At 64.9% G+C, this 15085-nt stretch overlaps 2 protein-coding genes across 3 annotated transcripts in view; both read right to left on the bottom strand.

Annotated features, from left to right (window-relative positions):
• Positions 1-24: 24 nt before the first annotated feature.
• On the bottom strand, positions 25-6174 carry ARL8A (ARF like GTPase 8A). Of its 2 annotated transcripts, XM_039883592.1 has the most exons (6): positions 6013-6174; positions 1834-1914; positions 1388-1461; positions 689-782; positions 498-565; positions 44-325 (listed from the first exon to the last, which is right to left on the bottom strand). In XM_039883592.1, exons 1-6 carry the CDS (start codon positions 6133-6135, stop codon positions 115-117), a joined length of 651 nt encoding a protein of 216 aa, XP_039739526.1. In that variant the 5' UTR covers positions 6136-6174; the 3' UTR covers positions 44-114. The 2 variants fall into 2 exon arrangements, with proteins under 2 accessions (XP_039739527.1, XP_039739526.1); XM_039883593.1 differs by lacking the exon at positions 498-565 and having other exon boundaries at positions 25-325; positions 6013-6169.
• Positions 6175-6333: 159 nt separating this feature from the next.
• Positions 6334-15085, bottom strand: part of PTPN7 (protein tyrosine phosphatase non-receptor type 7) — a 10047-nt gene continuing 1295 nt past the window's right edge. The window contains 8 exon segments of the mRNA XM_039883587.1: positions 6334-8686; positions 9337-9450; positions 10740-10897; positions 11455-11565; positions 11903-12040; positions 13437-13513; positions 14539-14623; positions 14846-15029. Coding sequence (XP_039739521.1) covers positions 8593-8686; positions 9337-9450; positions 10740-10897; positions 11455-11565; positions 11903-12040; positions 13437-13513; positions 14539-14623; positions 14846-15029 — 961 coding nt within the window. The 3' untranslated portion in view covers positions 6334-8592.

The following is a 15085-nucleotide window of genomic DNA, read 5'->3' on the forward strand; positions in this document are numbered from 1 at the left end:
CAAACAGCCCCAGACGGCTGGCGGGGGCGTCCGGGTGCCGTGAGATGCAGGGCTGGAGCAGCCCCGGCTGTCACAGGTGGGGACGCGAGGGCCCAGGTGGCGACCTGCCTCGGATCACACAGCCCGTGGGCGCCCAGGCTGGGTGGCACACCCTGCTGGGGACCACGGCGCCCTCGGGGGGGTGGCAGCCTCTGGGAGCCACCCTCGGGAAGACGCGCCCAGAGAGCCTCGCCCGCCGCCCCCGACCCACGCACCGATGTTGTCTTTCTCTTTGCAGGAGACGGAGTAGCAGCAGATCTCCCGGTCCTGGATGGCGGCCAGGTTCCTGGGGGAAGCCAGGGAGGGGTCAGCCGCCAGGCTGGGGGCACTTGGGGCGCGGGAGCCCCGGGAAAGGTGGGCTCTGCTGCCACCGTGTGGTGAGCGCCGAGAGCAGCAGCGAGCTGCCTCGCCCGGCGGGAACGGGGAGCCGGAGGAGGGACAGAGGTCTCCAAACTCACATCTTCTCGATGAGCTCCTTCTCGTCCAGGGCTCCCGGGAGGTCTCGCTTGTTACCCAGGACTAAGACCTGCAGAGAAGGGGAACAGAAACCAGGTCCGGGGTGCTGCAGCTGCTGTCCCGTCGTTGGGTGCTGGACCCCTGCCCCGCCCCACCCACGCGGGGGTGGGGTGGGCTGGGAGAGGGCGCTGACCGGGATCCCCTGCAGCTGGGGCTTGTCCAGCAGGTTGTGAAGCTCGTTCTTGGAGGCCTCGATCTTCTCCTGGTCGGCCGCGTCCACCATGTACCTGGGGAAGGCAGGGGAGGGTGGCATGCTGACCGTGGCCGGTCACCTCTGGCAGGACCTTCCAGGGCCTCAGTATCCTGTCCCCCAAAGTCCCCTCTGGAGAAGCCGCACTTGGGTGGCGGAGCTCGGCCTCCGCGATTGGCCTGCGGCCCCTCCCACAGTGACCCTCGGATGGTCGGGTGGGAAAGCAGAACACGGCCCAGGTTCCCCGCGATCAGATCTTTTAAAAATCAGGGTACGTTTACTTGAAATTAATTTAAATAAATTAATTTATTTTTTAAAAATCTGGCTAAACACAATGAAAACGAAGCAATCTTTTGTTTGTGCATATACGTGCTGGGAACTTATTTTTTTTAAAGCAAGGGGATGAACCATTTAAACCACACAAAACTCAGGCCACTGGTGACTCTGGGTTGGGGGTACAGCACGGGTCCATCTGTACCCCCAACCCAGAGGCTGACTCTGGTCCTGGGCTGGCCGTGGGCTCCCAGGGCGGTTACCAGGTAGGAAAGGCAGCTGCCCGTTTACCAGGATTACGACTAATCCAGCTCTGGGTGGCGGCCACTGCGGGTGGCAGGCAAGGGAAGCTGGAGGCGGGGAACTTACACGATGGCGCTCACTCCTCGGCAGTAGCGCTCCCACATGCTGCGGAAACGGGGCTGTCCCCCGATGTCCCAGAGCTGAGCACGAAGAGGGCGAGGTGGTCTCAGCCGCAGGCAGGCTCCCGAGTACCCCCTACCCAGCCCCCACTCCCCTGCTCCCTGCCCGGTGTCCCCTCTCCTTGCCCGTGGACACACACCTCAGGCGCCCTCCCCCTACACACATGGGTACACGCCACCCCACACGCACACATACGGTCGCACACAAATGCACACACACATGCACACACCACCCCCACATGCACACGCATAGGTCCACGTGCCACGCATAGGTGCACGTACCACACACACACGTTCACGCACAGGCACATGCACGCACGCACACACGCCACACACATCCCGTGCGCGGGCGTGCGCGGGGTCACGGCTGCGGCTGCCCGGGCCGGCGCCCACCTTGATGGTCACGTTGCCCTTGGCGATCTTCCTCATGTTGAAGCCCACGGTGGGGATCATGTCCTCGTTGAACTGCCCTGACTGTGGGGAGACCGGAGTTGGAAAGGGGGCGTAACCTCACGAGACCCGACACAGCTCTCGGAGCAGCACGGACCACAGGGCTGGGGGAGGCCACAGGGCGCAGCCCTGGGGTGGCGGGGGTCACGTAGGGCCTGGCGGCCTCCCTCGCTTTCAGCCGGCCATAGACGACCAGGTGTGCGCCCCACACCTGCAGATCTGCTGATGGAGAGGCCCCACCTGGACCTCGGAAAGCTCCCCTGTGGTCTCCCCGTCCTCCGGCCCACCCCCTGTCTCTATCCCCCATCCCCTGTCCTGCCCAGTCCCGTCCACCCCATCTGCTGTTGGCACAGAAGCCCCTCCTGTGGGTTTGTCTCTAATGGAGAAGGACACCAGTCGCCCGGGAAACCCGAACAGCCAGGGGTCCCAAGGGGAGCACAGGGGTCTTCAAACGGCAGGAAGCAGGTCAAGATTTGAGAAAAGGGAATCGGCCACCCCAAAGTGCAGTGAACCCCGAGCGCTTTCCGGACTCGCCGTGGTTTTGGTTATTTACACTATACCCCGTGGGTTAAGATGGGTCCCCCACAGTCCGCACGCCCTGTCGGCTACGTGTGTCCACTAGAGGGGACACGGGGGAGAGGGATCCTGTCTATAGTGGCGGCGGCAGCAATTCTGGTGCCTAGGACCCATTTTCAAACTCTAGTGATTTTCACGTCTCCCCTCTAAGTCGTCTCTAAGATCTCTAGATGGTTCTGAAGGAGCCACAGGCTTCCCATCAGGTCATCTCCAGGCTCACACCTGGGACCCTTCTGCTCGCCCCCCAGGCGCAGGCTGAAGGAGATGGGGCTGACTCAACCTTGAGCCTGAGAGTGACGGGGCCTGTTCCTTTGCTGGGCCACCTTCTTCTACCAGGTCACATAAAAAGGTCGGGGCCCTGACCACAAGTGACGTGTAGATAATGGCTTCTTCCTCTGAGCCCGGGAGCCTGGCCGAAGACCCCTGGTTCCCACCTGGATGAGGGCACCCTGATTCTCTTCTGTCCACTGGACTCACCCAGCTTGTTGACTGGGCCCTTGGACCTGAGGGCCGAGGGCCCAGGACCGGCTCCTGAGAGCAGAGCGAGGGCCCCTAGGCCTGGCCCCCACGGGCTTCGGAGACTCCTGACCCGTGAGGCTGCACGCCCCGCGCGTGCCACTCTGTGTCCCTGTCTGGGGAAGAGCTTCAAAGTTGTATCAGACAGCAAAAGGGTGCGAGTGTCCCGAACAGTCAGGAGTCACTGAGGAAAGGGGAGTGCCTGAAGAGATGGCAGGCAAGCCACACGCCGAAATCAGCCGGCCCCCAGCAAGGCGCCAGTATGTCCGGCCAGCTCTGCATCCAGCTGCACATTGAGCTAATCTGGACCTCGTTTCCCTGCTCGCACCCCCCAGACTCACGAGCTCCTCACCGAAGCCCCCCAATCTACGGTTGCACCTCCCAATTTGTCACCCGCAGTCGACCATGGTCCAAAAATATTAAATGGAAAATTCCAGAAATAAACAATTCAAAAGTTTCCAATTATGTGCCAATCATGATGAAGTCTCTCGCTATCCTGCTGCGTCCCACCCAGAACGTGAGTCACCCCTTCTTCGTCCAGCGTTTCTACGCTGCAAGTACAGAGCAGTAAGATACATAACTTTTGTTACAATGTACTGTTGCGATTGTTCTTTTGTTACTTGTAACTGTTGTTAATCCCTTACTGTGTCTAACGTATAAATTTAACTATCGCCAGTAGGTATGGAAAAAACACAACATGCCCAGGGCCCAGTACTGTCCGCCGTCTCAGGCATCCACTGGGGGTCCTGGAAGGTGCCCCCCGCGGGTAAGGGGCACGGCTGAAGCCCTCGAGTCAGTTAGTCCAATCTCTTGTTTCTGACTTGAATCTGCTCTGGCCCCTTCCATCTTGGGTCAGCTCCAACTCTCCCTAAGTCCCCTACAATGAGTCAAACGTCCATCTTCCTGGAAATCTCACCACGGTCCCTTCGTCTCCCCTGTGGGCACCCCAAGACGAGTTCTCCCTCGGGACAGCCTCCCACACCTTTAAATATTTGCAAACGGCCCTCTCATGTCCCTTAGGCACAGCCTCTCCTACTTCTTAGCGTTCCATATTTCAGAATTCAAGAGTTTTAGGTTCTCGGAAGCATTGCAAAGTCTCTAGTTTTTCTCCGGTTCGCACCGGCCTGGCGGGAGGCTAGACCCATCCACTCGGTTTGGACTTCCGGTCGGACCTCGCGTAGCCTAGAACCGGATGGGGAAAAGGCTGAGACACCCAGGCCGAGGGCGCCAGAATGGAGATGGAGGTCGGTCAGTGGTGGGTCCCGGCTCCCTCTGTCCCTGAGACGCTCTGCCCCGGTCATATGCGGGGTGGGCGCAGCGCAGTGCGGGAGCCCCGGAAGGCCTGAGAATCTGGAGGGGCCCGACCTGGCCCCCACTGCAGCGCAGGGAGTGGCTTTTTGGGGAAGCCTTTTTAAGGGGCACATGCTTGCACTTTGAGGCTGTACAGGCTGAAGGGCAAGTTGTGTATGGAAAAGGTGACGCAGGGGCCAGTGGGGTCCGTGACTCTTGGACGCCGTCTCTGACCTGCTGTGGCATCCCTGTGTCTGGCTGTGATGTTGGCCCTGCTGACAGGCAATGGGCCCACCAGGACAGCTTCCGTGGGGACCAGAGGGGACACCTAGGCTCAGCCAGGGACAGCACAACTGTTTCTCTGCTCGGCCTACTGCATAGACACCCCGAATCTAAATGCCTGGAAGCCAAGCCCCCGAAGCCTGCAGACCAGGGCCCTGGCGCCGTGCTGCTGGCCAAGGAGCCCAGCACCCCGGCCAGCGCCAAGTCTAACCGACTGTCTCTGGCTCCAGAGCCTGGGGAGGCGTGAGCCCAGTGGCTCCAGCCACCATGCCCCAACGGCCAGAGACACTGCACCTGCAGGGGCCAGAGACGCTGCACCTGTATCCAGAGGGGCGGGGGCCACGGGGGAAGGGGTGGGCAGAGGCCACCTGCAGAGAACGTTGGAGGAAGGACGTCCACCCATGACCACAGGGGCCTCTGGCCCTCCTGCCTCAGGCACTGCTCCTTCCTGGGGCCTTTCATAAAGGCCACAATGCAGGCAGGGGGCCCCAGGCTGGCCGGCCACACTTCTTTGCTGACCTGTCTCATCAGCCTTTCTGGCCAATCTCTGGCCACTCTGCAATTCTCAGAAACCCCAGTGTGGGGACTGGGGCCAGGTCCCTGGACAACCCCAGCCCTGCCCTGGCCTTCCTTAACCCCACCAGCAGGTGCAGCCAGGCTGAGAGACACGGCCGCAGCCATTACTGCAGCCTCAGCTCGCACACCATGGAGTCATCTTCCCCTTTTCCCGAGCCTTTAACTCCTTCGCCACCGCCCCTGGCGCTGAGCCTCTCACACTCGCCACCTCCGTCTTGGCTGCAGAAAGGCCTCGGAGCCACTGGCTGCCGCGTCCCCAGAGCGGGCAGTGCCCCTCCAACTCATCCCTGGTCCCAAGCACCCCCTCCTGCAACTTCTGAGGCGGAAGAGACTCCAAACTCCCTGTGCGAGGCCGGGGGTCCCGGGGGAGGGCTCGGGCTGCGCGCAGGGCCTCGGCGACGGCGCTGGCGCCAGGGACACCGCCCCTCCCCCTCAATAGCGCGAGGCTTCCTCTTCCGGCGAGAAGGGGTTAAAGCCTCAGGGTGGGGCTGTCCTGGCGCCGGCCCCCCCCCAAACCCCTCAGCCGCCGGTCGCGCTTTGCACGCGGGGTGGGCAGGCCCGGCACTTTCGCCCCGTCATGCCCCCTTGGCGAGGGCGGAGGGGGCCGGTCGCGGCGGGCACAGGATCCCTCCGGCCTCGTGACCCTTCCGGGCCGCCGGTCCCGGGTACCGGCCTTGTCTCCAGTCCCCCGCCCCCGCCCCCCAGCCGTGCCGTCCCGGCCGGGTAAGAGAGCGGGTCGCGCGCCCGCGGGTCCCCACGGGCCGTGCTAGGCCCCGGGCGCCGGCCTCTCCTCCCCGCAGCGCCCGGCTGGGCCGGGCGGCGACCCGGGTCCGCGGCGGGCGGGGACAGGCCAGCCCGGCGCCCCGACGCCCCAGCCCGTACCGCGATCACGTTGACAAAGGTGGTCTTGCCGGAGTACTGCAGCCCGACCAGCGTGAGCTCCATCTCCTCCTTCCAGAACAGGGCCTTGAACCAGTCCAGCAGCTTGTTGAACAAAGCGATCATGGTCGCTGCGCTCGCTCGGCCGCGCGGCCTCGGTGCGCCGGGTCCGCGGGGGTGCGCGGGGCTCGGGCGCGGGGCGATCGCGGCCGGATCCGCTCGCCGCTGGGTGTGGCTTCGGCGCCTCCCCCGCCGCCGTCCCCCGCGCGCCCGGAGCCGAGCCGGGGCCGCGTCCTGCTCGCGCCCGAGCGCGCGCGCCTCCCGCCGGAGCGGGGCCGGGCCGGGGCGGGGTGCGCGGGCCCCGCGGGCTCGGCCGGGCCTGGCCGGCCGCCGCGGCCGCGCCCGAGCGCACAGGGGTCTCTCACTGCTCCCCGGCCCGCCGCCGCGCCCGCGGGCTGCCCTTCCTAGCGGGTGTGGCCGCGGCGCGCGCGGCGCCGGTGACGCGGCTCGTTTCTGGGGCGGCCAGGGCGGTTCACCCACTTGCCGGGCCGCTGTCAGGGGAGGAAATGGACGCTTTGTTCCCTGAATCCGCCCGTGAGCGTGTGTGTCCCCCGAGCGCCCCCAAACGCGCCCCGCGGAGGGCCGCTGCGAGCCGGACGTTCCCACAGCGGCTGGTCGCGCTTGCAGTGGCCGGAACCACGGGTCTGGGATGCTCTGGCCCAAGTGGAGGGGCTGCCCGAGGCCGATGCGGAGTTTTACTCACGTCACCGGACACTTCAACAGAAAGACCCTGCGGGGGCGGCGGGGGGGCGGTCGAGGAGGAGATCTGTGGAAAATGAAAAAGTTGGCCTGTTTTGGTAAAAACCAGTTTCCTTCAGGAGCAGAACTGATGGTGGGGACATAGGCCTGCCAGGATGTCCAGCCTCGAGGGACCTGACCCCGGGGCCTGCTGCACCTCCAGGGCAGGCTGCAGGGCTGTCCACAGCCTACACTGGAGCTCTCTAGTCCTTGGTTGTCACATGTGCTCACATGTAGCCTATTGTTTTAGGCAAAGGTGCATGAAGGGTGTCAGCCATCTCTGTCACACCCACCAAGGCCCCGCCAGCGATGACATGGCCAGGATGGGGCAGTCATACCCTGGCCCAGTGTGATCCTTGGGGTTCCTGGGCGTCGCCTTTTCGGCCTCTGCCCTGGGCAGGGCCCCCTCCAGCTCCCGGGGCACACCGCGCCCCGCTTCCTGAGCTGACTATCACCCTGCTCCTCATGTCCCCGGAAGGGCCCGTCCCTGGATGTGAGGCGGCCGCTCCTGGTCTGTGGCCTCCCTCACTGTCTCTGTGAACAGGCCTCAGAGGCCGGAGAAGGACGCGGCCAGACAGACTGAAGCGACCGCTCGGACCCTTTATGTTCCCACTCGATTGCTTTTCCCTCTCGTCCCGCACGGGGCAGGCGCTGCGCGCCCAGGGAGGGGGTCGTGGGCCGATGCCGGGCACTGGAGAGCCCTCGGCCCAGCCTCGGGGGGCACAGCGTGGCGTGCTGTGAGGGGGACGGGTTCCTCGGTGAGGCCCGGGTCCCCGGGACGACTCCGTGGAGAGCTGGCATCAGCAAAGGCCACCTCAGGGGCTGAGTGCCCGGGACGCCATGTCCCCCCGTCCCTGTGGGCAGCACATCTCGGGTTCCAGGATGAGGGCTTTGCTTGCCTTCCGGGGCTGTGCAGCCCTGGGGACGGGGCTGCTGCCGAGGTGAGGGGTCGTCGTCCGGGTAGACTAAGGGCCAGGTTCGGTCTGAGCCCCAGGTCTTCATGGAGGGCTGAACCACGGTTGTCATGGGAACGACCAGCTCCCCGATGTCCTCTGCAAACGAGGGGTGGGGCTCTTTGTCACTTCTGTCTTCCTTTTGTGCTTCCAAGGTGCCCAGGGTGTCTTCTGAGGTCACGAAGGGAAGACAGGGTGCCAGGCCTCCCTGGGGAGCAGCTGTGGCGAATGGACAGGCACCCTCCAGGCCTCTGCTGGGTCCCCATGTCCCCTCTTGAAGAGACTTTGACTTCCACGTCACCTCTGCAGCCTGTTCCTAAGACACATGTGTGGGTTCGGGGTGAGTCTGGGTCCTTGTTCCCTGGGCGGGGGCATCTACATAGTCACTGCCTGGATGTTGACAACTTGGCCAAGGTCATGACCAGACTTTTCCCAGCCTGGCGTCTGGCCTGGTGTGGGCTCACTGTGGCCAGCCCAGGAAGGGGGTGCAGCTGGTACAGTGTCTAGAACTTCTCTGACTGCCTTCCCTCAATGGCAGCAAAGCCCCAAACGTCGGACATGCAGAGGCCGAAGCCCAGGATACCCCAGTGCCTCTCAGATCTGTTGAGATGTCAGCTCCCGTCCTGAAGATCAGAGAGACGAGGGGTTCCCCCTGGGGTCCACTTGGGGCCGCTCGAGGAAGCAGAAGAGTCTGGCCTCGGTCCTTGCTGCACACGCTCGCTGAGGGGGTCCCCATGCCCACTGGGGGGCCCAGGTGGCAAAGCCTGCTTTCTCCGGACCCACCTTCTCAGGCGGGCGTAGGGGGCACCGGGGCTGGACGGGGGCGCCCGGGTCAGGGGCTGGGCTCCCCAGGCAGCTGGGCCGCGTACAGGGCCAAGGCGCGGTACAGAAACTGATACTGCTCCGTGGTCTGGATCATACCCCCCCTGCGGGACAAGCACAGACCGCGAGTCAGGGCGACCCTGGCTCCCCAGGGACCTGCCCCCTCTCACACCCACTCCTCTCCTTCTGCACTCAGACCCCCAACCCCACCAAGGAGGCCCCGATCCCGGATCCTGCCGAGCCTGGTGCGCTGAGCCACAGGGGACACCCCCACGCTGACCACCGGAGGGGCAGACCCAAGGCGTCCTCTTCCCAGTGGTCTGAAAGTGCGTGGCGGGTTCTCGTGTTTCCAGGCCAGGTTCACATGTGCCAACTCAGTCCCCCAAAGGGGCCCAGAGGGACACCGGAACAGCTCGGTGACATGCCAGTCAGAATTCGCTCCCCGGTCCCCATATCCAGTGAGCTAGTGTCCAGAACCAACCGTGCCCCACCCCCTTCCCCAGGGGAGGGGTTTGGGAAAAACAAAAACGGAGATGTTGAAGGCTGAGACAGAGCTGCAGAGGAGCATGTCTCATTCCAGGCCCCCAGCTAAAGCCCCAGGTAGAGGCTCTTCCCTGGTGTCCGTTAGTGGCCAGCGGAAGGCTCTGGGAGCAGAAGGGGCCCCTTCCTGTCTCGCAAGAAGTGCCTGATGGTGCCGTGCCGGCCTGTAAGTGCTGCTCAGGCCTCCTGGTCCTCCCTGCACCCATGGACCCACCTGTCCAGCCGCAGCTGGCACACGATGCCCAGAATGTCCACTTCTCCTTGGGCCTTCAGCTGTTGACAGCCTATTCGAGTGGCAATGAAGCAGCCAGTCCGGCCGATCCCTGCACTGGACGTAGTTGGGGAGAGGGGGTGGGAAGTCACCAGGGACTGGAAAAGTCCCAGGTGGCCTGGCCCCAAGCTATAGAGAAAGCGGCAGGAGCTAAGGCCACTCCATCTGAGGGCTGAGGGCGTGGGGTCCAGGCCGGGGGCAGCGGGACGGGCTGCGTCCCTTCTGGCCTCGGTCCACACGTCCTGTCGCCCGCGGGCCCGCGTGGCTGTGTCACCACTGTCTGTCTTCCGTTTAGCGGTCGACAGTGGCTTCGGACCGACAGAGCTGACCCCCGAGCCACCCTTATCGGCTGTGACGCCCTGTGACGCCCTGTGACGCCCCCAGCGCAGACTCCTCCACCCGCTGGCACTCAGCGCCCGTCCCCACCTCCGTCCCTTCCCCAGCTCCCTCCATTGCTCCCTGTTGCCTCAAACCTCCCTCGGGACGGCATCCTGTGTGGACCAGGACGGAAGCCACTTGCCACCTCCTGTGCGGAGGCACAGGGGCCACCCGCGTGCGGTGTCACGAGCTCCTGCCTGTACTCACTGCCTCTGTTCCGCTTTGCGTAAGAGGCTCGTCCCTGCATGTCCCACCCCACCCCAACCGACTTTCCCGCGAGAGCCAGAGTAGCCTCGCAGACGGCGCATCCCAGCCTCCCCGCCGTCCTGTCGCCGTCCCCGTGCGACCCCCAGGCACCCAGCCTCTAACTTCTCGCAGTGACATGGCATTGGCACCTCTTGTCTTGGGGCCTTGGCACATGCTGTTCACCTCCCCCTCGTCACCGTTCAGGTTTTAGCTTAGCTTAGCTGTCCTGTCCTAGAAGACCTTCCCTGGCCACAGCCTGGGCTGGGCGACGTGGCCCCGCGCCCCAGTGCCCCCGCGACCCCGCGACCCCACGCCCCCGTCACAGCTCTCACGTCTGCTCTTCCCCCCAGGCTATGTGCCTGTCTCTGAATCCAGAGCGTCCTGGTCACGCTGTCCCCTTAGCTCCTCACACTGTGCCTGCCGGCCACAGCTCCAGCAAACGTCAGGTGAACAGCGAGGTCCCTGTCAGCAGAGGCCATGCCTCTCCCCACCCCGGCACATGGGGAGCCCCTGACATCCGCCCGGCCCCGGATGGTGCCTGGTGTGCAGCCCACAGAGCCAGGTGCTGCCTAAAGCGGGGTGACGGGGTGCTGGCTGACCCAGAGACTCCCGTCCACGTCAGTGCAGCGCCTGCTGGCCCTGCTCTGCTCAGACCCCTCCTGGGAGAGGCCTGATGGGGCAGGGGCCTGGCCCCTGGGCCGCGGGGAGGGCGGGTCGCATACCTGCAGTGGATCACGATGGGCCTGGCGCTGGCGGCCGCCTCCGGACTGTCCTCCACCTCGGCCACCAGACGCAGCAGCGGCCCAGCCGACTCAGGGGTCTGGTGGTCAGGCCAGGCCGAGAACAGGACGTGCTTCACCGACCGGCACTCCTCCTGGTGCTGGCATGGGGACAAGGCATGGGACCGGGTCAGGGTGCCTGGGGAGGGCAAAGCCAGAATGACCCCCCGGAGCTGGTCACAGTCCCCGAGCTGGTGAGGTCAGCTCTTCCTGCTCATTGCCCGCCACCACCCTCTCCTCCAAAATCCCAGTGCGGGGGCGCTGTCCGGGAGAGGGGAAGCAGCCCTCGGCTCCAAGCGGCACGTGACTGCTCAGGTCTCTCCTCGGAAAGGGACCGTGATGTCTGTTGGGTCACTCCCCGGGGGCTGGGAGGACAGTGAGCCGATGGCGAAACGCTCGGGCAAGTACGAAGCGGTGTCCAGTGATGGAGCGCACTTCTGAGCATGTTCGCACACGGTGGTGGCCAGCTCGGGGACCTCCTGAGGCTCCTGCAGCGGCTCCAGGGCCCTGCCTCGCGCCCCGAGGACTTCGCTCTGAGCCTCCGGCTTCTTCGGGCGGGGTTCGCGGAGGGTCAGGTGAGGACACCCTGGCTCCCCTTGGGTCGACCTGAGTCCCCGGAGGAGCGGGCGTAGCCCGACGCCCACGCACTGGCCGCTACCTGCAGGGCCAGCCGCCGCACCGTGTACTCCGGCAGCTCCTCCTCCTCCCGGCTGCAGACTCGGAAGGGCCCGTAGGTGTCCTCTTCGGTGGGCCAGTAGCGGACACATTTCTAGGGGGGAGGCAGCTGGCAGTCAGAGGGGGAGGGGTCCATCAGCTGGAGCAGGGCCAGCGCAGCAGGAAGGGGGCTGGGGTCCCCACGCCTCCCGCTCCCCGTGGCGGGGGCTCCCTGAGGCCAATACCTGCAGAGGAAGTGCTCACTGCAGCCCCATCCCGGCTGGAGAGCCCCGTGGGGTGTATCTCAGTGTATCTCGGGACCTTTCTGGGAGGAGGGAGCTGGCCCTGGCTGCAGGCGCTCTCAGCTCCCGGGGGAGCCCTGAGTGGAAAGGGTGTAGGTGCGGGGCATAGCCCTGTCTGGGTTCACCAGGGACGGTGGCTCTGCCTCCTACCTCCTTGCCCTCTTGTAGCTGAGTAAGCATGATGATGAGCGACACTCCTTCCTGCCACACCATCTCCCAGAAGTCCGACACGGTGTTGGGCATGGGGCCCTGGGTGGCGATGTAGACCTTCTCCTGCCCGTTGTAGCCCTGGAGAGGTGGGTGCACAGGGCGGGGGCCAGAGGCCATGAAGGTAGGGCCAGGCTGTGGCCAGCGTGCGTGCACGTGCTGACATGTGTACACACAATGCACACGTGTGCACATGCGGTGCACACATGTGTGCACCCGTTCATGCATAGATACATGCGCATGCATACATTCACATGCAGGCAGAGCACAGACACGTGTACAAATGCACACGAGCCTATGCACACACGTGCGCACACGTGCAGGCAGACACGTACACGCAGATACACGTGTGCACAAGCGCACGCCCCGGAAGCCACGTGGTGCGGAGGGCCGTCCGGCCCCCCGTCCGAGCGACTAGCTGTGCCACTGTAAGCGCGTCGCCTGCTTCTCGAGCCTCAGCTTTGTCACCTGTCGGCTGGGCACGATCTCTACCTTGCAGGAACACGGCGATTAAATTCGAAGCATCTTGAGGGTCAAGCACATAGCAGGGCCTCTTCGGAGGCCGTCCCCTCCCTGCCCTGCTGCCGTCCCCCAGCACGAGCGGGGAAACTGCCGCTCAGTCTTTGCTGAGCAGATGTTTTACCTCCACGTGACCTTCGCGTATTCAGCGGCGAGGGGCAGCACGCTCTTGCCCGCCCTCCTCCCCTGCAGACGGCGGTGGAACCCGAGCTCTGTTCCCCCGTCTCTGCTGGCTGAGGGGTGGGCCCTGGGTCCCTGCCTACCCGCTTTGCCCGTCTCTGCACCTGCCCGCTGTCCTGCCCACTTCAGGCCCCTAGAGGGCGCTGCTCTCACACCCAGTATTCCAGGCCGCAGTCACCCGGGTGGGGCAGAGCCCACCTCACCTGTGGGTCCCTAAGGCTGATGTGAACCACCTCCACACAGGAGGGGCTGCGTGGGGGCAGGTAAGGAGATGATAGGTAGATAGGTCATAGATGATGATGATAGATGATAGATAGATAGATAGATGATAGGTGGATAGATTATAGAGATGGATGGAGGGAGGGAGGGATTACAGATGGGTGCCCGGATGGATGGGTGCTGATGATTGATGGGTGGACGGATGGGAAGCAAGGCAGTGGGGAGGCCATTTGTGCTGGCTCCTCCCTTGCAGACCTGGGGTGCCATCAGATCTCCAGAAGCTCAAAATTGGTTCGACGTGCCAACTGCCATCCTGCTTACAGGTTGGCAGGGATGAGGTGATGGGGTGGGTTCAGCGGACATGGGGCCCCTTCTTTTCAGCTTGCTTAGTATTTGCCCCGTTTCCTTGGGGTGTCTGGGGGCCGGTCCCGTGTCCGTGCCAGCCCAGCAGGGCAGGGTGACGCTGAGCTGGAGGCAGGAAACCACCAGCCCACTGGGAGGGACTCCTGGGGACATCCTCAAACACAGCCCCACCCCCACTACGGCCCAGGCCACTCACTCGGATGTAGTTTGCGTTGATGTAGTCACCCTCCTGTTGGCCCTGTGCCCGGCCAAGGCAGACGCGGCTCTGGGGATCTAGGAAGTAAAATCAGCAGAGGGCAGAGGTCAGAAGGGCGAGTGAGTGAATGCAGACTCCGGCGGGGCCGGGGAGAGTCGCGTGCTCGTCACTGAGCCTGCGTGTCACTGGCTCGTTTCCGCGCGGACGGCAGGGAGCCACAGCCTGCTTCCGACCAGGGGCATGACGCGGTTGGAGCCGTAACTTGGGGAGGTCGTGGGGTGCTGTGCGGGGCGCCCCGGCGAGGAGAGGGGCAGGCGGCAGGGACTCAGTGGGCGTTACTGTGAAGTTGTGGCCTCGAGAGGGGCGTGGGCGTGGAACAGGACTCTGCCGGGCAAGGCGCTACTGAGGACGGAGCTCTGCTGACGGCGCGTGTGGGGTCCCCACGAGAGACCTGCCTTAACCGGCACAGTGTCGGGGCGCCTGTCAGCCTCTCCTCGGAGGGCGCCCCAGACGCAGTCCCAGCTGGGCTGCCCCCTGCCCTCCTGCCATGAGAGCCAGCCACGGCTGTGAGCCACGCCTGCAGGACCGGCGCTGCCGAGGTGGGCTGCGGAGCTGGGCCGGCCGGACGAGGCTGCTCCGAGGGGCGGGGAGGGCGTGGGTCTCTACATCAGCTTCTGAAACACGGCAGCCTCATGGCCCGACCTGGGCCGGCAGGCTCGCAGCCCCGTGGCTCCCACTGCCACCCCTGTCACTGTCCCCCTACCCCTGGGAGCCGAGCTGGCGGTGCCCGGGTCCCTGCAGGCCTTCGCCGTGTCCCCACGTGGGAGGAACGGGAGGCAGGTTCGGTGCCACTGGCTGTGTGACCTTGGGAGAGCCACGCAGCTTCTCTGTGACTCGGCTTCCCCGTCTGTGACGTGGGGATGACAGCATAGCACCGGGCCGGGTCCCTCTGAGAGAAGCATCGCTGCGAGGGGCCTGGAGCAGCACCAGACGACCCACACCGAGCTCTGCGCTCCCCGGTCCTCGTTCGCTCTCCTGCGGTCAGGCCCCGGCCTCCAGCCCAGGGTCAGCACCGGACCCCTGCGCCCCGCGCAGGCCTTACTTGGCAAGATGGTCTTGTACCGGTCCTTGGATGCGTGGCCAGGAATATCCAGGTCTTCGGGGCTGACAAAGTTTGAGGGGATCTTCTGGTGGGGTGGGGGGGACACGGGTGAGTGAGCAGCTGTCACCCCTTCGGCCCCCTTCCGTCTCCGCCCTTCCCTGGCAGAGCGGGCTCTGGCTGTCAGGCGAGGGTCTGGACGGGTGGGGGGCGGGAGGGGAGTGCGGGCGGGCTCTCCCCTGAGCTCTGCCCGCAGGGCCCGGGTTGCCACCTCTGAGTCGGGAGGGCAGAGTGGACCCCACGCTCTTACCATGAACTCCTCTTCCAGCTGCTCGGGGCTGGGCGGCTGGTGCTGCAGGGCCCAGCGGGTGAGGGGGCGCCCCGCCGTGCGCAGGAAGTGCAGGGTGACCTCCCGGGGCGTGTTCACCGAGCAGATGGGCTCCACGGCGCCCAGGGACTGCACGTCCAGCACGAGAGCGACGCTGGAGCCCCGCCTGCGGGCACAGACAGCCGGGCCGGCGGCATCCGCTCTGCCTCCAGGGCACGTCTC

Source organism: Pteropus medius, unplaced genomic scaffold (assembly GCF_902729225.1).
Source record: "Pteropus medius unplaced genomic scaffold, Ma_sr-lr_union100, whole genome shotgun sequence".
Lineage (NCBI taxonomy): Eukaryota > Metazoa > Chordata > Mammalia > Chiroptera > Pteropodidae > Pteropus > Pteropus medius.